Raw genomic sequence first — 24,269 nt, 5'->3', positions numbered from 1 at the left:
GGGGAGTCTTGACATGTCACAGGATGCCATGATGATGCGGGTTTAACACCGCTGAACTAGGAAGACTTTACTTCAATCACTGCTGTCCATCAAGTATCACTCCTCAATCATATTTCAGATTAAAAATTTTCCTGAATCTATTCTCATTTATATGGATTTTCTTTGCCTCAAACTTTATATTCTTTGAATTGCTATTTCAGTTTAAGAACGTAATCTTGATGCAAACCTATCTAGTATATTTGTATTTTTGAAAATATTATATATGTGCATGCTTCAATTTAAGTCAGAGTTATCAGTACATGCTCCAAAGTCTTTTGAATAACAGTCACCACATGAGAGAGTGTCAGGACATTTGCCCTTATTTAACATTTCAAATAACTGGGGGAATATTTTGGAATTCTATCTCTTTTACTTTCAAAATGCCCTTACCAGGCATAGTTTATAGAAAGAAGTGAATCATTTCCTCAAAACCATCCAGAGTGTTTGCAGTTAGGATAAGTGTGAACGTAGACTTGCCAGTTTACAATTTAACACTTAGCCAACCATAACACAAATGCAGCCAGTAAAGGAAATCAAAACATTCTTATACAATTTTAAGCATGAGAAGGGATTCTTGCTGACCACTATGGCCATTAAAAAAGGAACTTTGCAGTATACGTATTAAACCAGGTAGTTAATTAATGGGTGCAGTTGGTTGAAATTGAATAATTGATTAATGAAAAATATTTTAACCACTGTAATTTATTATCTTTTCAGAATAGGATTCACACTGTTTGCAATTGCAAAATTTTAAAGATCTAATTAACTGAATCTATATTTAAAGCTGTTTTAGGTCTCTTAATCTAATGGGGTGGTTTCTATAATTGAACCGACAAGCACCTAATTATAATTATTGTAGGAACTTAGGCATCATGTATTGATTGCCACTAGTTCAGATGGCTTTTTAAAAACTGGAGTCTGCATGTTCTGCGAAATTATAGTTTTCTTAATCATGGTTTATTGAATAAGCTGTGAAAACATTTAATATCTTCACCATCTTACTCACTTTAAGTGCATCTATTTCATCCATCTGTTGATGAGGAAAAGAGAATTCAAGTGGGGAGCTGCTGAGCAGAGTATCATTTGTATTTGTTTGACAGTAATTTGACAAGTAACCTTGTTTGAATGAAGCTCAGAATTCTGAGAAACAATATTTTCTTTCCTTGTACAAAGAGGTTTAAAATATTTACATTCAAGAACGGTATAAAGCAAATGTGATTGAAATTCTCCTTTAACTCTAAATTGAAGCACTGCTTCTCTTTTCTTCCTCTACCTCCATTATAGTTTAGTATTGTTTTGTTACAGAAAATTTGGGTGTTTTCCTGTTTTCAGGAACTCCTTGGCTCTGCAAATCTGTTTAGACAAAATGCATTAAAGCAGTCTGGCTGTGAATTGCACAAGGCCACAGACCAAGAGAGCAATTCTTTTATAGCTAGTGCAAAGCTGCTTCAGCAAAGCACATAATTAATTAATTAATTAATTAATTAATTAATTAATTAATTAATTAATGAGAGATCTTTTGCTCCTGAATACCTACTAACAGCCTATATTCCACAACAAAACCATAATTGGTGTGATTCATACAACATCCTAAACTATGTTACATAGTTTATAAAGCAGGCCCAATTGGCAAAAGAAAGTTCAGGACTATATTGGTTGGAAACATGTGGAAGAGGCCTTCATCCTACAGTGGATAGACAACAGCTACAATGATTGATGATATTAGTTTATAAAACACAATGGTTAGGTCCATACAACCTACAAAACTAGTTAAGCAAACCACAAAGCTAGATCACTGGAGGTTATTTGTTTTGTTTGCAAAAATATGAAAAAAGTTCCCAGGGGTCTCAGTGAAAAATTTATTCCCAACATTAAACAGGACATTTCTTTCTGGAAACAAGCCACAGGAAACTAATATTTTTCATCACACTTGATTTGATTTTCAGAGTAGTTTTATTTATTTATTTCCTGTTGAATTTTTGGTTTAGTCAAGACCACAACCTTGATTCTGGGCACATCTAAGGGAGCTGCTCAAACTGTGATTTATCATCCAGTGGATTTGTTACCTTCAGATTATAAAATCACTCCCACTCCTTTGTAGAGTGGGAATGAATTATATAGAAATAGCAGTTGTTTTTGTTAAACAGGTTCATTTTTAAAATGGCACATTTAAAATGTCAACCATTCAGGGGTTATTATATTGTTAACATAAAATATTTGAAGCAGTAAGAGAATCATTTCTTATTTACAAGTGGAAGACCTTTTTTTTTTAATGAGGCAGGCTAATCTGCTCCTCAGGAACTGTGTTACCCACCAGAGGATGCTTTCTGTGAAGACAGATTCTACTGGAAGCACTGCTATTTCTCTGAGTAGTCATGGGAACACACTTTTCAAACATACATTCATACTATAACCTGAATATATTGTCCTGCTTGAGGACAGCAAGAGACTAATGTTCTGGTATGTCCCTGAACGACCCTTCTATATGGGAAAGTAATGGGTTTGTAAGGATATAGATTCCTGGCAATTCCTACAGCCGTGTTGTTCTTATAGTAGGTGCCCTTGGATTCCTCTATTGAGAAACTGTTCAGTTAATTATGTGGATACTTCCCTAAAAACAGCTGCAGTGTAGCACATACAGGATTAAGAGAAAAAGGCATTTAAATAATGATGCACTAAATAGAAAATGGCAATGAACTGTCAGTTTCAGTTTCTGGGCAAAAGCAAACGAAGTCACTTTGACAGCATTCCTTTTCTCAACAGAGCTAAGGATAAATAGGAAGAGAACATAAGAGCTTTCCCTTCTCTAACACAAAGAGTCTAACAAAAATAAAAATAAAACCAACATTTTATGTATTCATTCATCATTTGTATGGCTTTTTATAGCTACCCATTAAATGAAGTTGACACTCTGCAGCTAACAAGCATTAGAAACACAGAAAAGCCCACAACATATAACCCTAGGCGCTCAAAAACAAATAGCACCATTCACACATATAGAAAAATAAAATAAAATAAATAAACAAATAAACAACAGAGGTCATCTAACTATCTGACCCAAATCCCTGGGAAAACAGCCAAGTCTTCAATATCTTGTGAAAAGACTAACAGGGTTGGAGCCATCTGTATGGTGAGGGCAGGGCAGGGGCTACTGTTGAGAAGATATGGTTCTGAGTCCAACAACGTTGATCTTTGGTGCTGCACAACCAATAAAGGTATTAGTGAGCAAAATATTACCATCACAGTGTGCTATTTTAGGACATTTTTATATACCGTATATACTCGAATATAAGCCGATCCGAGTATAAGCCGAGGTCCCCAATTTTACCCCAAAAACTGGGGTAAACTGGGGACTCGAGTATAAGCCGAGGGTGGGAAATGAGGCACCTACCGGTTGGGGAAACCCTCCCTCCCTCAGCTGAGAAGGCTGGCGGCTCCCCCGCCCCGCCCTCTCACTGCACCGGCAGGGCTTCAGTCCGGTAAAATGTGAAAAAAAGAAAAAAAAACCTCGAGTATAAGCCGTATATACTCGAGTATAAGCCGAGGGGCTTAAAAACAAACAAACTTGAGTATAAGCCGTATAGACCCGAGTATAAGCCGAGGGGACGTTTTTCAGCACAAAAAATGTGCTGAAAAACTCGGCTTATACTCGAGTATATACGGTATTCATTATATTGTTAATCTGATGTTCTCTGGGCAATGAATAAAAACACCTGCCAAATTCAGACAGGTACAGCAGTTTTGCTCCTGGAAGGTATTTACTTAGATTTGGAACTAGAAACCTTTGAAATTTGACTCATCAAACAGTTGTGCTATACTCTACATGGGCTGGCCCTGGAGAGTATCTGGGAAGCTTCGTCTGGTGCAAAATGCAACAGCACAGGCAGTTATGTATACACATTACATCTCTGCTTCATGAGCTGCATGGGTTACCAGTTTGCTTCTGGGTACAATTCAAGGTGCTGGTTTTGACCGTTAAGGCCCTATATGGCGTGCGGCCAGGTATCAGAGGAACTGCTTTTTCCCAATTATAGGTCTGGCAGGAGAGGCATGCTGTGGGTCCCGTCTGCAGTGAGCCTCATCTCACGGGACCCAAAGGCAAGTCTTTTCTGCTGTGGCACTCACCACCTGGAACACCCTCCCTGTTAAGGTGAGGGTAGCCCCAATCCTCATTACTTTCCAAAAGCCCTTAAAACAAGCCTGGGGATCCTCTGGTATTAGGGAACCTGCATGTTGGCTGCACTATGTGTAATATTCTCCTGCTTGTGGTTTTGTTTTTACCTATGTTTATTGTGTTGTTTTTAATTTGTTTTGCACTATATTTTAATAGTATGCTATATTGTATGCTGCCCAGGGATACTTCATGTGAGATGGGAGGCTATATAAATTAGACAAAACAAATAAATAAAATAGCTGGCAGGGTCACTTGAGACCCTAATTATATTTAAGAAGATGAAAGAAAGCATTACGTCCAGTCTACTTCAGAGGAGATCCAGAATGATGCCAGAGCAAGTCTGGCAGATGAAGGTTTGGAATGCATTTTGTTATGAGTCCTTAAAAGTATAAGGCATAAGGAATGTAGCATGGCAAGTGATGTGAATTGCTATGTGATATGTGGAAAGTGTTTGTATTTTTGTAAATTTTCTTTATTTATATAATCTTGTCAAGGAAAAATAAAGAAAAAATATTGGGGTTTGAATTTTGTTGTTGTTGAAAGCTTCGTAAATCAGTATATCTTGTGTTTTATCTGCATCCATAGAGAATTTTCCAAGGAAAGAGAAAAAGCCAAGGCTAGGGGAGATTTTCAAAAGCTACGTGAAAAACAACAGCTAGAAGAAGACCTCAAAGGTTATTTGGATTGGATTACTCAAGCAGAAGACATTGACCCAGAGAATGAAGAGGAAGGTGATGGAGAAGGCAAACGAAATAGTATGTCAAAGCTCCTCAGTTAAAACTCACTGATAAAAGAAGATTCTGTGTTGTTAAAATGATTTACAATAATCTTCTCTAATTGACCTCCTCCAAATATGTTTGGACAGCAATTCCAGAATACTTCATCATCATGGCTTTGGGGAATACCAAAGGTGCTTTTTCAAGAGGCAACTGGACTTTCTTGTTTTTCTTTGAAGCTCTTTCACTTCTCATCTAAGAATCTTTCTCAGCTTTCTTCAGAGCTGAGCAGAAAGTCCAAGTGCCTCTTGAAAAAGCACCTTTGGTACTCAGTGCAGGAATTCCTTTTCTCCAGAGAATCCCATTCTCTGGAAAACCTTGTGTTCCCAACATTGCTGGCTTATCTCAGGGAGTATCCTTGATCCTGATCCCCATTTTTTGCTTCCATGCTATACTTCCCCATCCCACATATCTCTTTGCCCTGAGAAGTCCAATGCAGAACTTTCCTTTGATACATGTCCCCTTCTTCAGCTTTCTTCAGAGCTGAACAGAAAGTCCAGTTTGCCTCTTGAAAAAGCACCTTTAAGACAACCATGACCTGGATGACTGAGAATCTCCATAGATACTTTGGGGAGTACATATTGCGTAAACTTGCTGAGAATTTTAGAAGTTTGGAGAATATCAGGTTGGAGAAGGCAGGACGTGATTACATACAATCAACTTTCTCAGATTCATATGTTTTTCCCAAATGAGGTCAGCATGCTGCCTGTCCAGCATTTTTCAAAGTTTGCTGATTTCTCAAACCCCATCCAATAGTATGTTGCCAAATTCTTTCCTAGGAGTAACATTATTATTATTTATTTATTTATTTTTTATTTATTTGTTTACATTTATACCCCGCCCTTCTCCGAAGACTCAGGGCGGCTTACAATGTATAAGGCAATAGTCTCATTCTATTTGTATATTTTTTTACAAAGTCAACTTATTGCCCCCCCCCAACAATCTGGGTCCTCATTTTACCTACCTTATAAAGGGTGGAAGGCTGAGTCAACCTTGGGCCGGGCTCGAACCTGCAGTAATTGCAGGCTACTGTGTTCTTAATAACAGGCTTCTCTATTGCCTGAGCTATCCCGGCCCCATATTAACATATTAATACTCCTGTAGTTTTTGCATTCTCTCTTGCTATATTTCCCTTTGTATAACGAAACGACAGTATTCTCCTAATTATCAGGTACAAATGCCCTCATTATACATATGTTAACTAAGTAGCATAGCCATTCCATTAGCAAATCCCATTTGTATATTAACACTTCTCCAGTTCTACCAAGAACAATGCAGACCATTTTTCTCACATTTATTACTTCCTTTTCATCAGTTTTTTTCTCAGACATTAACCTTATTATACAAATCTCTGAAGTCTCCCACATTCCCTCACTTTGGTTTTATTTTAAATCATTTTATTACATTTGTTTTAATTTCATTCTCTCTGATGAAAACTCCTTGTCTACTCCTTTTCGTGCACTTCCACAGCCATTATTTATTTCTACCAAAATTAGCCTGCGTTTTCTCTTTCTTTCAGTCATCGTATTGATTCTTTCTTTTGTATGCAACAGAAGAGCCTTAACCTAAACTTTACTTTCCCTCATGAATTCATCAACTCATCTCCCCAATTACCTTCTTTCTTTTAGATCTGTTGCAACTTTCCCTTTCTCTTATGCTTAAAGACACAAAGTCTGTCTTTTTCTTTATTCCACTTCTAAACTCATGCTCCTTCTTATTTATTCCTTTTACATTCAACCTACAATTTTTCATATACTATGACTGTCGCCAGATGGCCCCCAGATGCTGACTTCCACTATTATCCTAGAGTTGGTTTATGAAAGCTTTCACATTTATTTGTAAAATACAAAAGTGCAGTCTAGACTAGAATACCGGCCTTAGCTGCATCCGTGCCACATGGTTACATTCTCTGCTTACAGTAGAACTCTATTGGTTGATTTTGACCATTAGGCCACAAGCACAACCAAAGTCCAGATTTACTCAAGAATATTAATACACTTTTGTGCAAACACAAATCTTTAATCTAAATAATATCTTGCAAGCTAAAATACTGTTGTCCATATTCCACTAATTAGGAGAGGCATGCAATATATACAGTACTGACATTCATTCAAAAGATAAAGAGATAATTTGGATATACAGTGTGTGTGTGTGTGTGTGTGTGTGTGTGTGTATGTAGGTCTTTGGTTATTCGGGTTTTCTCCCGCGTAAAATTGGAAGTGTCTTGGCGACGTTTCGACGAAGTCTCATTCGTCATCTTCGTGCTTCAGCTTCGTGCTTCTGGGAGCAAGAAGCTGAAGCCCAGAAGCTCCCAGAAGCACGAAGGTGAAGCCTGAAGATGACGAATGAGACTTTGTCGAAACGTCGCCAAGACACTTCCAATTTTACGCGGGAGAAAACCCGAATAACCAAAGACCTACATACAAACACCCGCGAAAACCTCAGAAAACAAATATACATACATACATACATACATACATACATACATACATACATATATATATATATATATGTATATATATAAACTCATATTGGGGTTTAGATGTCAGAACAACTGTTACCTTTTATAATTTTTATTTCTAAAAGTCAGGCATGTGAGAAGAAGCCACAAACAATAGCTAGGAATTGGGAATTACTCTGTTCATGACAATTATTTCTTATTATTTGATTTATAGCATGTTTACAGTATGGAATATATTATGTAACATAAAGTAGAAGCTTAAGTTTTCCTGGCAGAAGGAATATAACCTTTTGCTGTCTCCACTTTATCTCCTACCATACATTTTAGACATTGCAAAAGTATAGAAAAGAGGATTGGTTTGAGCTTTCACAGGCCTGTGTCTTTTGGGATTCATCTAGTGAGCTCCAGGGTCACTTTGCATGACTGAGGAACAATTTCTTTATCTTATTTGTAGCAGTAGATCCCATTTAATCTCCTCAATGTTAGGAAAAGATGCACATTTATGTAGATACATGCAGAATTGAAACATGTATATACTTAATTCAAAACGTCAGGCTGCATTTTTGTTGTTAATTAATTCTTAATTAATTATTAAGGTACCTAATGATACCTGTAAATACTGCGTAGAAATGTGTGATGTAATAATGAGTTCTTTAAACATACATCCATTTCTAGACAGAACAGCATTATATCAAATTAAACATCTTTGACATGCCATCTTATTCTTGCACCACTCCAGAATTCTTCTGTTGAGACTTTCTGTGTCTTCACAGACACTTTTGAGCAATTAAATCGATAGACATATTAAAAGAAGGCAGAATTGGGCTGCTGGAAAATCCTTTATATTTTCAATCTTCCTTTAGAAATAAATGATAGCTATAGAACAATTGAAATAGGATAGTAATATTTTGTGGAAGTGGGAAAAATTTGACTTTCTGTAGATAGAATACGTAGAACCTGCAAAAGGGAAGAACCATTTCATCTACTTCATCAGCTAAATTTAGAGACAAACATGTCAAGCTCTCAGAGAGTTCACACTAGAAACTTGGTCTGCAGAGATGTTCTTTCCTCCTGATTAAGTATCTACTGTCCTTATGACTTATTGTTAATGACATCTTAAAGCAGTACTTTGTGCTGCATATCAAATAGCATCCTATAACCAAGAGAGATGTTAATATTAATGGGACATGTTGCAGAGTAGCTAGTAGACTAGATGTGATATCTTAGAATCCCTTAAATCAATCTAAATTAAAACCTTAATGTTTCATAAGATTATTTATTGGCTTGCTTGATTGTGTTTTTTTTCTCTTCATTTTTACCTCTGCTAATTCATGTTTCCCAAAACACAATCTAGAGTGCCTGTGAAATTGTGCAGATATCTCTTTTAATTCTCACAAACACTGCCACTTAAAATACCATTGTGTGATAACTATTGATAAGGAAGAGAAAATTAAGCACTTGCTATCTTCTACGAAAATGGCACACTGTTTGTCAATGGATGAGTACAACTAGTGACACAAGTTTTCCTACATGACAAAATGTTTTTACACGTCTGCTGCACCAGTATTGCTATTTTCGGCATTGCTGAATGCTGAGATGGGTCAGTTTTAATATACAAATTCCATTGAAGTTAATCTTTTATTATCGATAATACTCAATTGCAGGATTTGTGTGGTCTTTCTTAATCTTACTGTTTTGCAATAAAGTTGTACAGTCATCATTGTTTCCTTTTTGGTTTTGATTTGGAATATTTGGATGAATTAGAATTGGATATGGGCTGGCTTAGACTCTTCTAGCTCTCTGTTGAGAATCTGTGGAGAAACTGATTTATTTATGTGTAAGCCTCCCTGTTGCATCTTACTTGGTAGAAAGTCACACTATGTTTAGTCAGGCTTGTTTCCTGATAAATATACTTAGAATTACAGGCTCAGTCAGAGATCAAAGTCCACCATTCTTTCTTTAGAAAAACTTCACAGAGACATACAAATAAGGGAGATTTCACAGTATGTGCTAAGGGGTTTGTAAGCCTGGTAGGAATGCATTTTGGCCTACAGTTATCACAAATAGAGCTTTCTGGATTCACTGCCTATCATGAGGTTGAATGCCAATATACATATGCAATTTATGCTTGCAGGAATTAACACTTTCAGCCAGGTAGGAAAAACAGTTAGCATAAACAGAAAGACAATCTCGATTTGCGATTCTGTAATTCAACGTTAATCTTTATTTACTCCATGTGATACTCTTGTAAAACTATTTGGACGCTTATTATTCAGTAAAAGACATTGAATGAGCTGCGTAACTGTTAGAAGAAGTAATTCATCTTTGTTTTCACAGTTATTTCAGTCTGATCTTGGCTAAGAATGATAGATTATAGAATATTTTCCTGACAACTAGGAATAATTTTTCCTGACAGTTAGAACAAATAATCAGTGGAACAACTAGCCTCCAGAAGTTGTGAATGCTCCAACACTGGAAATTTTTAAGAAGAGATTGGATAACCATTTGTCTGAAATGGTACAGGGTTTTCCTGCCAGAGCAGGGGGTTGGACTAGACGACCTCCAAGGTCCCTTGCAATTCTGTTATTCTATTTCTAATTTAATTTAGGGAAATCTGTATTAATCCACATCAATATCCACAAGTAAATTATTGCTTAAAATATTACACTAATGTAGAATACATTACATTTTTGGGTTGTAAAAAGTTGCCTTATTGGATCATTTAGTTTGGAATACTAGATTCCAGAAGCTTTTCAGATTTGAGCAAAATTATTTCTTGGAAATACACATGGCTGAATCTAGGACATTTTGCATGGAAAATACATATTCCACCTATAGCTTAATTTTATCCCATATTAGTTACAGAGAGGTAGCTAACATAGCTTATTTAAATTAGAGTTAGGAAGGAATGCACTGCAATTTCGCCTTAAATTGCTGGGAAATCTTTTCAGCAACCATCTATCTATCTGGCCTCGTTATATCCCAGCTATCACATATAATTGAGCTTTGGACATTATACAAGTGGTTAAACTATGAAGAGAGATAGAAGTCCATTAACAATTATCCTGACTAACACCACTATACAAGCATAGGTATAGGTTTGCAAGTATTATTGATAATTCAACCAAGTTTAACTTTTGTATTACTACTCAGTCTGCTTGCACTGACTGAATGATATGGCTAATTTATTGTCTTCTGCACTTCTGCTGCTGCCATCTACTGTATTATGGATGGGATTGCATGTACTTAATATGAAGGGGTTACGCTGGCTGATTTATTAGAAAACAAGAAGAAAAGCAGATTTAGCTGTTGTCGTGGGGCCCACAAACATGGTAAAATGTGTGTGTGTGTGTGTGTGTTTTGCAGTGGAACATTTCATTTGAAATGATGAACTTTGAATGCTACTTTTCAAAATCCATACACACATTTAGAAAAACACCTACGCATGTTTTTGCATGAGCATGATTTGCTGCTTGACTACATGTTTTTGAGAGATTATTCTGTAGTAGTTTAGAACACTGAAATTTTGTTTGTTGTTCTTAGAAAATATATACACCCAATCAAGCTAAAAAAAGCAAATGAGCAAGATATGAGTACATTATTTTAATTTCAAAGTGATAAAACAATGAACCTTTAGAAAAGCTCTCATCGTATAATGAATTCTAGGCTAGGAAGGAGAAATTTCCTGACAGTTAGAACAATCAATAAGTGGAACAACTTCCCTGCAGAAGTTGTGAATGCTCCAACACGGGAAATTTTTAAGAAAATGTTGGATAGCCATTTGTCTGAAATGGTGTAGGGTTTCCTGCCTGGGCAGGGGGTTGGACTAGAAGACCTCCAAGGTCCCTTTCAACTCTGTTATTATGTATGTTAAACTGTTCAGTGCATATTATTGATTTTAATTAATGTTTTAAATGCTGTCTGGAAAACTCTGGGAGTTAAGTCTACACATCTTAAAGTTGCCAAAGTTGAAAAACGCTGGTTTAATAATTCAGTTATTGCAGGTACACACAGCCATATATGTTTACTACTTGAACGTTTGAAACCAGAAAACCCCATGGTCTAATTAGAATTTTTATAATAACCATATTCGTCCACATAGTTATTGCCCTTTCCATCTGTATCAGATAAACAATAAGTAGTTGTGCAGCAGTTAGTTCTTTCTCTCTGTGGGATGTTCACTTACAGGATTGTCTCTCAATACTACCCATCTCTACATTCATCCTGTGTGTGAATGAAAAGTTTAGAACAACTTCTGAAAGCCAACATGATCTAGTAGTTGCAATCCTGAACTTTATCCAGAAAGACCCAGATTCAAGTTCCAATTCATGAAACTTGGTTGCCTTTGAACCAGTCCTTATTTCACTGTCCACTCTAGATTTCCTTATTTAGGGAACTTGGAGGATACTGTATTAAGCACACTGTTTTGAACACATAAAGAAAAGGCAGGATATAACTCTAAATACGAATAAGAAAAATTTATTTTAAAGGAACACGTGTACTGGTCCCTCCAAAGATAAATTTATGCTATATTTTGTCTCTAAAATAATTAACACAAGCTCTCCTTGTTCTATGAGCATAAGAGTTATGTACCCATTCCAGAATAAAGGGAAATCACATAAATCAGAGGATATTTGAATGGTATAATTAATTGCTCTGATACTTATCAGAGTCTGGCAACTGTAGCAACCAGAAAAATCTACATATGCCAGGTTCTGATTATTTCCCTTGCAATTAAATCCAAGGCCCTTTTGTGGATGATAATTACTTTCTTACCCCTTTTACCAGCATTCTTCCCTAGCCATGAATCTATTGCAAAGCATACCATATTATTTCACATAACAGATGGGAAGATAACTTTATTACAAAAGTAAATTGGAAGGTTACAATTTTGTTATAATTTGGGACAAATGTTTGCTTTAATGAAGGAATCTCCCAAAAATAATTAGGAATGGTTACTTGTTTGAAGTGTTCACAAGGTTTTCAAAGGGCTGCATCACAGTCAGATTATATCTTCCCCAGTTGACTGTGAGATATAGAGGTTTCCTCCAGTGTTTTTGCACAAGCTCCTTCTCATTAATTCTGCATGTACGATTGTGATAAATGTTTCAGAAAACAGTTGTAATATGAAAAGGACCAGAGCAGTGGTGGGTTTCAATTTTTTTTACTACCGGTTCCATGGGTGTGGCTTGGGAGGCGTGGCATGGCTGGGGTGTGTGGCTTGGGGGGCGTAGCAGGGGAAGGATTCTGTAAAATCTCCATTCCCACCCCACTCCCAGGGAAAGGTTACTGCAAAATCCCCATTTCCTCCATTCCTCCAGCTGGGACTTGGGAGGCAGAGAATAGATGGGGGCGGGGCCAGTCAGAGGTGGTATTTACCGGTTCTCCGAACTACTCCAGATTTCTGCTACCGGTTCTCCAGAACTGGTCAGAACCTGCTGAAACCCACCTCTGGACCAGAGGAAGTGAAATGAAGGAAATGGGTATTGGGTAGGTAGAGGTGGTATGGAGCACTGAGTTTTCTCCTTCAAGTCTCATGAGTCCAAGTATAAACCAGAATTATATTCCTGCAGTTATATTCCTAACTTTGTAAGTTTTTGGTCCACATATATAATTTTTGAACCATGCCTGGATATATTATGACTCCTCCAGTTATAAAATATGCCCCAGAAAAACTTCAGTAATCTCTTGACCTTCCTATCTGTTCGGGATTCAAAAAAAGGGAGGAGTCTTAAACTTGGCAGATCACTGTGTATAGCTGGCTGGCAGCCTTCAATTTTAGTGATTCATAAATTTTGCAGCTTGGACCAAACTGTGAACAATATGTTTTTAATCTAGCTGTTCTTCAAAATATCCACAAGGGCAGTTCTTCCAGAAACAATGACATCTGAGGAGATGGTTCACTTTAAACAAGGACCAAGATAATAAAAGCTGTCAGAACTGTCCCTGGCAAAACTTGCTAAGGCATAAAGTAGAAATGCAACTGGCACTTTATGAAAGTAAATTTATTGCTTGCTCTGCTTTAGATGACAGCGTATCTTTGTGGACAGGCAACAAAGTGCATTTATATTCTGGATGCTAAGATAATCCTTTTATCTGAATTGACATGTGCACCTATAATAATTATGAGTTGACTTTCAAGAGTTGTATTAGTATATTTGTGCTAGCAATTGAAAATATTTTTGCTTGTGTCAGCCCATACATTCTTAAAGTGGTTACAGGCAATACATTCAGGATAGATTCAGATTATATGCCATGATCCATCCCTCCATGGATTAGACCTGGTAACTGGAGTTTATACTTGAGGAACATCAGGTCTGTAGGGTAGACCAGTGTCATTGATCCAAGGTTGCTAAAATGAAAAGACAGAATGTTGTGTGAGCTGAAAGCAGAGACAGGACTAACTTCTTATAACTCAGAAGTAAGTCATTGAGAACAGTTCAATAAGAAATTGTTCCAAGTGTTGCAACCATATTTGAAGACTCATAGCTCTCATCATATTAACACAAGCATTGGGGAAAATATCATTTTGTGGAAAACTGTAAATAGCTTCACTATACCTTGCAGAAGAATAATTCTGCACTATTGATAGTGCCTAGAATAATAAAATTCTTTTCTTTTGTGCTTTTCTGCTCGTGCGCTAGGATTTTCTTTGCTTCGAATCCTGAACTATGATCTATTTGTACCTTTTAGGTGCTATTAATTCATTCTTTATGTTGATTCTACTACAAATTGTTACAGGAGAGACCATTTCTAAAATAAAAATAATATTTGAGAGACATTTGAGACACTTTCATATGTTGTTTTTCAATAACAAAGCTAATTATAGTTTCATTATTTTGCAACAGCAAGCATGCAAGCAAGTGAGACTGAATCAGTGAATACAGAAAATGTGGCTGGTGAAGGAGAGACCACATGCTGTGGAAATTTGTGGTGAGTATATGATGGAACTCTTGAAAGCTTTTAGCCCAACACTCACTGGAGGAATGGATTGGACCAAGTTTTCTGAAACAAAAGTTCACTTTTATTTGATTGTAAGTCTTAACATAGCCAATTACATTGATCATGACTGCTTTATTGGTTGCGAATTATAAGAAAGAGTTCTCTGAGATTTTGTTTTTAAAAAAGACAATATATTTTTAAATAGATCATCATCATATAGCAGACTGGAGTTTTTAAAGACTATCATTTGTATCCTACTGTACTTAATTTATATATAACAATTTATAGGGTGTCCTAGCTCAGGGGTCCCCAATCTTCAGGCTGTGTCCTACTACTGGGCTGTGACCCACTCAGAATTGGGCCACGGAGCAAGCAGCAAGTGTACATACATCTTCACTTGCAGGAGTAGTGGGTGAGCATATGCATATGTACTCCTTTTGCCCACTGCTCATGTGGAACCATCCCCTCTCTCCCCTCCCCCACTAGTCCGCAAAGCTAGAAAGCTTGGGAAACGCTGTCCAAGCTAATAGAAATTGCACAGAAATATGAATATTATTACCACGAATTGGTACCTATTGGTTAGACCTACCCTAAATTCAGCCCGGTAATAAGCTCATATTAAGTACATTACAACTCTGCAACTATGATAGGTTGGCAAGTTTATGTGATTTAAACTTTGGAAGTTCATGTTAAAATCACTATTCAAAATCCACGTTCAGCTCTCTAATCCATTAGGCAATGTTGATAAAATATTCTTCCCTGGCCTATAGTGTAGGCTTATCGTGAAGAAGCAATTTTTCAATTTTTTTTTTGAAAGAGTGCCAGATTACAATTATCATGTTATTTCTATTTCAGTAGTTTAATTAGAATCTCTTTCTAGATTGTTGAGTAAGAGCTTCAAGGAAAACGTGCATTCATAATTTCAAAAAAGGTATAACTGTAAAACATAATTAATTATGATAGTGGTTTATTAAGAGCAGTTAAGAAAGGCCATTATTATACAATTTATGTTGGTTGAATATGTCCATATCTAACAGACATCCAATATATAAATAATTCCAATTATGGTTTCAAGGTGAAATGAGATGTGTATATTCTTGTTTTATATTTTCTTTAAAATGTGTTTTCCTTTTCTTTTAGTCAAATTATCTCAAAATCCAAGTTCAGGTCAGTATTCTTTCCCTTTCCCTTTCCTGCTATATATCATAATTCTGTGCTGATTATCTATAAATATCATGGGTGAATATGACTGATTTTTAAGATTGTGTTAGTAAATATAAAAAGGACTATATACATCATCACATTTTACTCTTTCCATTGTGCTGTTATAATTTTTATTTATTTATTTATTTATTTTGTCACAACAGTATATATAAGCATAAGCATGAAAATAACTATATAATATATAAGCATATATATAAGCATAAGTATGTAATAACTATGTTAATTGGATACAATGAAAGGAAACAATAGGACAGGAACGGTAGGCACGTTTGTGCTCTTATGCATGCCACTTTCAGACCTCTTAGGAATGGGGGGAGGTCAATAGTAGACAGTTTTTGGTTAAAGCTTTGGGGATTTTGAGAAGAGATCACAGAGTCAGGTAGTGTGTTCCAAGTATTAATAACTCTGTTACAGAAGTCATATTTTCTGCAATCAAGATTGAAGCGGTTAACATTAAGTTTAAATCTATTGTTTGCTCTTGTATTGTTATGTTATATAATAGCTATAGCTTCTTTCTTTTTAAAGAAAGACAGAACTACAAAATAACTATTCCATGTAACCCTCTTTCCTGAAAAAAAAATGAACGAATGAAGGAGAGTAATTAATTGTTTTCTTGCTCAGTGATTTTTCTACTCTAAATTAATTTCCCTGTTTTGGTCATCACATGATTGACAATATGACTTTCTGAAGACATCTGTGCATTTGAAATTCCTCAGGGGGGAAAAAAGCCACAAAGAGAGGTAGCGGAGCCATTTGCAGAGAAATTGGCACACAGGAAAAAGATTATACATCTTCAATTTCCTGCTTGTTCTTGTCAGTGTTGTTTTTCATAAAAAGAAGAGTGCCAGCAGTTTATTGTTACATCAAATTACATTTAAGGTGTAGCTTGGATCAAAGCCATCATCCAACAGATAATGAGGATTTCCTTCGGGCAGAAAAATGCCATCGAGAGCAAGTATCAAATGATGTTATATATGGGCAGGGGTGTGTGAGTATCCAGAGGAGACAGGAACTGGGGAACCTCAGCTCCATGCCCTAATTGCATAAGTAATTAACAATATCCTCTTAAGATGCCAACATAAGCCTTAACTTGAAAGTGCTGTGCTGGTTATTTCATTGACAATGGCAACGGTGGAAGACAATTTATGTGTCTCCCACAAATGCTGCTGTTCTGTGTTTCTTCAAGTTTTAGGATGGCAGATGATTAATATCATGATGTGTATAATGCATCTGAAAGAGCAAGAACTCTTGCTGATTAGCTTACTAAGCTGTATGCTGTTCATAAAAGCACTCTATATAAAAATAGACACTATCAAGAAATAATCACACTGTTTGGAGAAGGGAATTCTGATTGTCTCTGGAATTCCTGATCCATAAAAATCTTTTTTTTTTTTTTAGTTTAGATATATTTGCTGAAGGATTTGATATGATGGCGGTAGAGGTTGGGGTTTTTTTTTTTGTTGAGCCTCCTTTTTTTTAATCTTACTATGACTTCAACTCTTGGCTGCTTAATGGATTATCTTAAGGATTGCTTAATTCTATTACTTTGCAAATAGTTGTTTATATCAGAATGTCCCATTTCTTATGCACAAAAGGACGGATAAAACAAGGGATCTGCAATAATGGAAACTAAACATAACAAATTTAATAAATAAAATAAATATATCCTCATTAATTTCATGTGCAGGGATTTCCCCCCAAAATATTTTCTCTCTTAAACTGGCAATTCAAACAGTCTGCTGGTTTATCTGCTGCCAAGGAGAAAGAAAAAGGGCTGGGAGATGGAAAGAAAACTTATATCATGTTTGTTTTCAGTCCCTTGCTTGTAGTTTTTCTGCCATTGTTTCCAAATGTAATTTGGTAGTTGGTTTCAAAATCTTGATGAACATTCATTCTTCTTACCAAAAATACAGATCTCGTCTCTCTATGCACTCATGCGGAAACATCCCCTTTCTCCCCCCCCCCCACTAGTCCGCAAAGCTAGAAAGCTTGGGAAACAATGTCCAAGCTGATAGAAATTGCACAGAAATATGAATATTATTACCACGATTTGGTACCTATTGGTTAGACCTACCCTAAATTCAGCCCAGTGATAAGCTCATAATAAGTACATTATTGCAATGCTCTCTACATGGGGCTCCCCTTGAAGTGCACTCAGAGGCTTCAGTTAGTTCAGAATGCAGCTGCGCGGGTGTTAGAGGGAGCCACACGCGGCTCCCATGTAACACCGCTCCTGCGCAGACTGCACTGGCTGCCTGTGGTCTTTCGGGTGCACTTTAAGGTTTTGGTTACTACCTTTAAAGCACTCCATGGCTTAAGGCCTGGGTACTTACAGGACCGCCTGCTGTTACCTCGCGCCTCCCACCGACCTGTACGCTCGCACAGAGAGGGACTTCTCAGGGTGCCGTCCGCCAAGCAATGTCGGCTGGCGGCCCCCAGGGGAAGATCCTTCTCTGTGGGGGCTCCTACCCTCTGGAACGAACTCCCCCCTAGTTTGTGTCAATTGCCTGACCTTCGGACCTTCCGCCGCGAGCTGAAAACGTATTTATTTATTCGAGCAGGACTGGCTTAAACTTTTTAAATTCTTAATTTTTAATTTTTAAATATTAATTTTAACTGGGGTTGTAATTTATATGAATTTTAAGAGTTTTTAGGTTTAAACATTTTAAATTTTGGCCAATTATATAATAAGTTTTTTAATTTTCTGTTTTAATTGTACACTGTTATTGTTTTATATTGGCTGTACACCGCCCTGAGTCCTTCGGGAGAAGGGCGGTATAAAAATCTAATAAATAAATAATAAATAAATAAATAAATTACAACTCTGTAACTATGATAGGTTGGCAAGTTTGTGTGATTTAAACTTTGGAAGTTCATGTTAAAATCACTATTCAAAATCCATGTTCAGCTCTCTAATCCATTAGACAGTGTTGATAAAATACTCTTCCCTGGCCAAATACAGATCTCATCTCTGTAGGCACTGATTGACATAAAGTAGAAAGCTAACGTATGGAAGATTTGCATTCAGAATTCTTGTGTTTTAGTGGGAATGGGTATATTTTTCAATATCCTTCATGAAAAGCTCTTTAAAGAAAGCTTTGCTGGACATTTTCATTTGTCTTTTCAACCAGAAGACAATCTGCTGAATGTTTGACATACACGATTTAGCCTTTTCACTCAACTTACATACAAAACAATTTACATTGCTAAAATAATGCTTTATGAGGACGTTTGTGTGTGGCAGTTGATAAATGGAATTAGTTATACTGTATTTTATAAATATAAAATGAACATTGTATACTTCATTTCAAAGAGGCAGCTTTGCAAATAATATGTCAGAAACAAGAACCAAATATTATGATTTTCTTTAAAAATGCGTTCAAGTATTATTTTATTATTATTTTTATTGATGACTTCTTTCATTAGTAATTGTCTCTTTTTCTTTGAGCAAATATTTACAAGCACAATAAAATGTCAGTCATATTTGCAATACTGTACATCTTGCTTTATTTCTTAACTTTATCTTTATATGCATTAAAACCTGAAGAATGCTAAAAGAAGCAGTAGTATTTTTTCCAATACATACTGTACATACATACATACATACAAACAAACAAACAAACAAACAATATGTACTGACATAGATATAATTCTTTTCTTAAAGCTTTCCAAAATTCTGCATTTATTACTCTGTCCAACTTAAACTTTAAAACTTGATCTTAAACTTCAAACTGTCAATATTACTTTAACTGGGCTTCAAATTTTCCCTGATAGGAATTTTTATTTCCCTCCCTGGATATATTGATAACAGAAGTAGTTAAATTATGACTAAAGCTACATTGATAACCAGATAAATTTCACCTTCAGTTTGAGGCTAGTATTTAAAAGAGCCAACCAAGTGTCTGTATATTTTTGACCACAGCTCCTACAAACCCCAGCCAGTATGCTCAGTGGCCTGTGATTATAAGACTTGCAATCCTAAGTAACTGAAGAACACAAAGTTTTTTACCCATGGCTTTAGTCACAAAATATGATATTTTCTGGACGTAAGCAACAGATCTCTTCATATATAGAATAGAGTAGAATAGAATTTTATTGACCAAGTGTGATTGGACACACAAGGAATTTGTCTTGGTGCATACGCTCTCAGTGTACATAAAAGAAAAGATACCTTCATCAAGGTACAACACAGTGGTGGCTTCTAACTGGTTTTACCACCGGTTTGCTTCGTGCACACGCTTTGTGTGTGATTGCCACACACCTAATTGCTACGCTCGCACGCGCACCAAACTTGCGCTTTGCGCAAGCACATTTAAAAAATATAGCTGAGGCATGGCAATCCACTCTGCCACGCCTTACAGCTGGGCTAAAAACAAAGGAATAAAGGTATGTATAGTGTGGGGGTGGGCGGGAGGGCCCAATTGACAGACGGAGAGAACCAGTTTGCTCACCCATCAAGATTTCCTATACTGGCTCTCCCGAACCGGGGAGAACTGGTAGCAACCCACCACTGGTACAACACTTACAACATTTAATGATAGTCATAGGGTACAAATTTAATACTTAATGATACAACACTTAATGATAGTCATAGACTACAAATGTAGTCTATTTATACTGATATTGAAACAATCAATATCAGTATAAATCGTAAGGATCCAAGCAACAAAGTTACAGTCATAAGTGGAAGGAGATGGGTGATGGGAACGATGAGAAGATTAATAGTAGTGCAGATTTAGTCAATAGTTTGACAGTGTTAAGGGAATTATTTGTTTAGCAGAGTGATGGCGTTCGGGGGAAAACTGTGCTTGTGTCTAGTTGTTCTGGTGTGCAGTGCTCTATAGTGTTGTTTTGAGGGTAGGAGTTGAAACAGTTTATGTCCAGGATGTGAGGGATCTGTAAATATTTTCACAGCCTTCTTTTTGACTTGTGCAGTATACAGGTCCTCAATGGAAGGCTGGTTGGTAGCAATTGTTTTTTCTGCAGTTCTAATTATCCTCTGAAGTCTGTGTCTGTCTTGTTGGGTTTCGGAACCAAACCAGACAGTTATAGAGGTGCATATCCAATGCTCAATCTGAAATTTGATCAGTTCCCTGCAGACTTTCAGCCTTTACTGATTTCTGAGAACTATGCTTAATTCAAAGTCCTCCATGGTTTTGTTCATGGTCTCATGTGCTTGATTTTTACAAACGGTTGCTTTTATTCTGTTGATTTCACTCAGGGCCTTAATATATAATGGGGGTGTTTTGCTTTGCGACAAGAGATATTCCTACCCAATTTAAAGCAAATATTCTTCCAGAGAGAAAGAAATGCTCTATGTTTGGGTAAAAGGAACAGTAAATGGAGACATATTTCATTTTGCATGATGAAACTTGTGAAAAAAGGTGGCCCAGCAATCTACAATTCCTTCCATGATTCTTCATTTGTTTTTCCTCTCACCCGATTGCTGAAGTTGCAGCTGCCCTTCAAGAGAGGATTAAACCTCTTGCTTTCTAAATCAGTGATCTTGTGTAGGCCAGCTCCAGCTCAAAGAACCAGCAGGGGCTCTATGAATGCTGTTTGTTGCTGAATCTTGAAAGCCTGTTATTTTTTTTTATTTTTTTTATTTCTTTTTGTCACAACAGTATACACAAACAATTGTCATAGATAAAACAACATATTTTGAAGAAAATATATACATATATGTAAAAAAATATGCATCATCAATTTGATATGATGAAGGGAACAATAGGACAGGAACGGTAGGCACTTTTGTGCTCTTATGCACGCTCCTTATAGTCCTCTTAGGAATGGGGTGAGGTCAATGGTAGACAGTTTTTGGTTGAAGATTTTGGGATTTTGAGTAAAGACTATGGAGTCAGGTAATGAGTTCCAAGCATTAACAATTCTGTTAAAGAAATCATATTTTCTGCAATCAAGTTTGAAGCGGTTGACATTTAGCTTGAATCTATTTTTTGCTCTTGTAATATTGTGATTGAAGCTGAAGTAGTCTTTTATAGGAAGGATATTGCAATAGATGATTTTGTGTGTTAAACACAGGTCATGTCGAAGTCGACGGAGTTGTAAGTTTTCTAATCCCAGGATTTCAAGTCTGTTGGTATAAGGTATTTTGTTGTTTTCGGAGGAGTGAAGAACTCTTCTAGTAAAATATTTCTGGACTCTTTCTATTGTATTTATGTCAGAGATGTGGTATGGGTTCCAGACGGATGAGCTGTATTCAAGAATAGGTCTGGCAAATGTTTTGTATGCTCTAAGTAGTAGTGTAGAGTTTTTAGAAAAGAAGCTGCGCAAAATTAGGTTTACAACTCTTAGGGCTTTTTTCGCTATGTAGTTGCAGTGGGCTTTGGCATTAAGGTCATTTGATATGAGAACTCCAAGAGATTCTCTCTGCTCCATCTTCAAGATAGGGTTAGTTTGAGTTTCTTTCTCATGCTTCCCTCTTTCTCAGAACTGAATAATCTTTTCTGAAAATCCCAATTCCTTCTCAATTCTTAAGGCCAGGCCTTCTTTCCTTTGCACTGTCACAGCTGCTTTCTTTTTGAATCTAAGATTTCTAATATTCTATTCCTGCAGTTCCAATTCATCTCTTCTGCTTCTGGGTTCTTAGGGATGAAATCTATTCACAAATGTTTCTGTCACTGATATTCTGGTGTCCTGATTCGTATGAACGATTTAATCCAGAAATATGTCACAACAAGAGTCCTCCACTCCTCCGCTCGCAACAAAATACCTTATGCCACCAGCCTTGAAATTCTGAGCTTAGAAACTTAGAATTACACCGCCTTTGGTATGACCTAAGCATAACTCATAAAATTTTCTGCTACAATATCCTACTTGTCAATAGCTACTTTAGCTTCAACCACAACAATACACGAGCACACAATAGATACAAACTTAAAGTGAACCGCTCCAAACTCAATTGCAGAAAATATGACTTCAGCAACAGAGTGGTCAATGCCTGGAAGGCACTACCTGACTCTGTGGTTTCTTCCCCAAACCCCCAAAATTTTAACCTTAGACTGTCTACTGTTGACCTCACCCCATTCCAAAGAGGTCTGTAAGGGGCGTGCATAAGCGCACCAGCATGCCTACCGTCCCTGTTCTAATGTTTCCTCTATTTGTATCTATTTTATGTATCAATCAATGTTTATACTTATTACCTAATACATTCTTGCTAAAATAAATAAATAAAATAAAATAAAATCTGACTGCTTAGTAAACTACGGTTGAGCTAGGTCAACAGTCTTGTTTAGCTATTTTGAATCATTACTTGTTTAACATGGAATATGAATGGGTGATGGAAATCCTTATCATGGAAATGCATGTTAAAGCCCATATTCACTCTGTTGCCTTTCAGCAAAGTGAATAGAATTGCCTGAACATTAAGCCGATTTTTAGCTGTGGTTACAGTTCTGTCATCTTACTGCTACTGTCATTTCCAGAAGTAACCGTAATATTGATATAGGGTATTTTTTCTGGTTGTTTGAGCCATTTTCTGTTCTCCAGACCTACAAATATTCACATTAAAAATGTGAAAATTATTTACTTTGGAAATAGTTAGTCCTAAAATCTAAGGTTCAATCTAGTTCTACTTAGGTCTTCATGATCACAGTACCACATTTACTGATGTGGGGTTGGCTTGGGATAGGGTTACCTCTATAGGGTTGGCATGGAATAAGCGTAGGAAAGGGTTATCTTTGTTTTACCCAGCATTTGGGTAATAAATACTGGGTAGAATAGAGATAAGGTGGGTGTCTCATGGGAGGACTTCTGCCAGAGATTTCAAATCATAAGATTTCCCTTGATTTCATCAGCTGCCTGAATGATTATTTTTAAATTCAAGGTTATATTATTGATTTTCCTGTGTTTATTCTATGCCATACTGCATTTGCTATAATTATCACAAATCAGTTTGGTATTTTTAATTGGAAAATGAAATAAAATGCAATTTGTTGTTGTTAGTTGCGAAGTCGTGTCCGACCCATCGCGACCCCATGGACAACGTTCCTCCAGGCCTTCCTGTCCTCTACCATCCTCTGGAGTCCATTTAAACTCATGCCTACTGCTTCAGTGACTCCATCGAGCCACCTCGTTCTCTGTCGTCCCCTTCTTCTTTTGCCCTCAATCTTTCCCAGCATTAGGCTCTTCTCCAATGAGTCAACATTGCTGCTGCTATCCAGGTCTCACAATGTCTGGGTGGCTGTCTTGTAGCTTGAATCAATATATATGTAGCAGATTAGAAAACAAATACTGATTTGTGATACATTGAAAGGCCTATAGAGAGCTAATATGTCAGAGAAGTAAATAAAATCTGTATAAAACATTTAGAATATTTGACAGTGTCCATTGGGTATGTCTTCCTTAGTTCAACCAAACATGAATCAGGTTATACATGTAACCAAACTACTTTAAAATTCATTCTCGCTTACATAATTTTTATGAAAAAAAATATCAATACATTTATACACACTCAGATACAGTGTATCTTCTGTCCCAAAAACATCTCTGGGTGATAGTGGAATTCATCCCTACTGTGGCATATGGAGGATCCCAAACATACACATGACAGGATTTCTAGTTGAGGATGTGGGAAAGATATATTTTTAAAAATGTTCCTTTTCGCCAAACATCTTATGGAGCTGGGACAATAGAG

General features: G+C 36.5%; 1 protein-coding gene across 1 annotated transcript in view; it reads left to right on the top strand.

Moving 5' to 3' along the window:
* CACNA1D (calcium voltage-gated channel subunit alpha1 D) overlaps positions 1-24,269 on the top strand; it is a 275,621-nt gene that overhangs the window by 130,107 nt on the left and 121,245 nt on the right. Inside the window, exons 9-11 of the mRNA XM_058171105.1 lie at positions 4,799-4,968; positions 14,299-14,383; positions 15,533-15,559. Coding sequence (XP_058027088.1) covers positions 4,799-4,968; positions 14,299-14,383; positions 15,533-15,559 — 282 coding nt within the window. The remainder of the gene's footprint in view (positions 1-4,798; positions 4,969-14,298; positions 14,384-15,532; positions 15,560-24,269) is intronic.

The sequence above is a fragment of the Ahaetulla prasina genome, chromosome 2 (genome assembly GCF_028640845.1).
Source record: "Ahaetulla prasina isolate Xishuangbanna chromosome 2, ASM2864084v1, whole genome shotgun sequence".
NCBI lineage: Eukaryota > Metazoa > Chordata > Lepidosauria > Squamata > Colubridae > Ahaetulla > Ahaetulla prasina.
The sequence above is the reverse complement of the archived record's forward strand: the minus strand, read 5'-3'. Positions and strand labels throughout refer to the sequence as shown.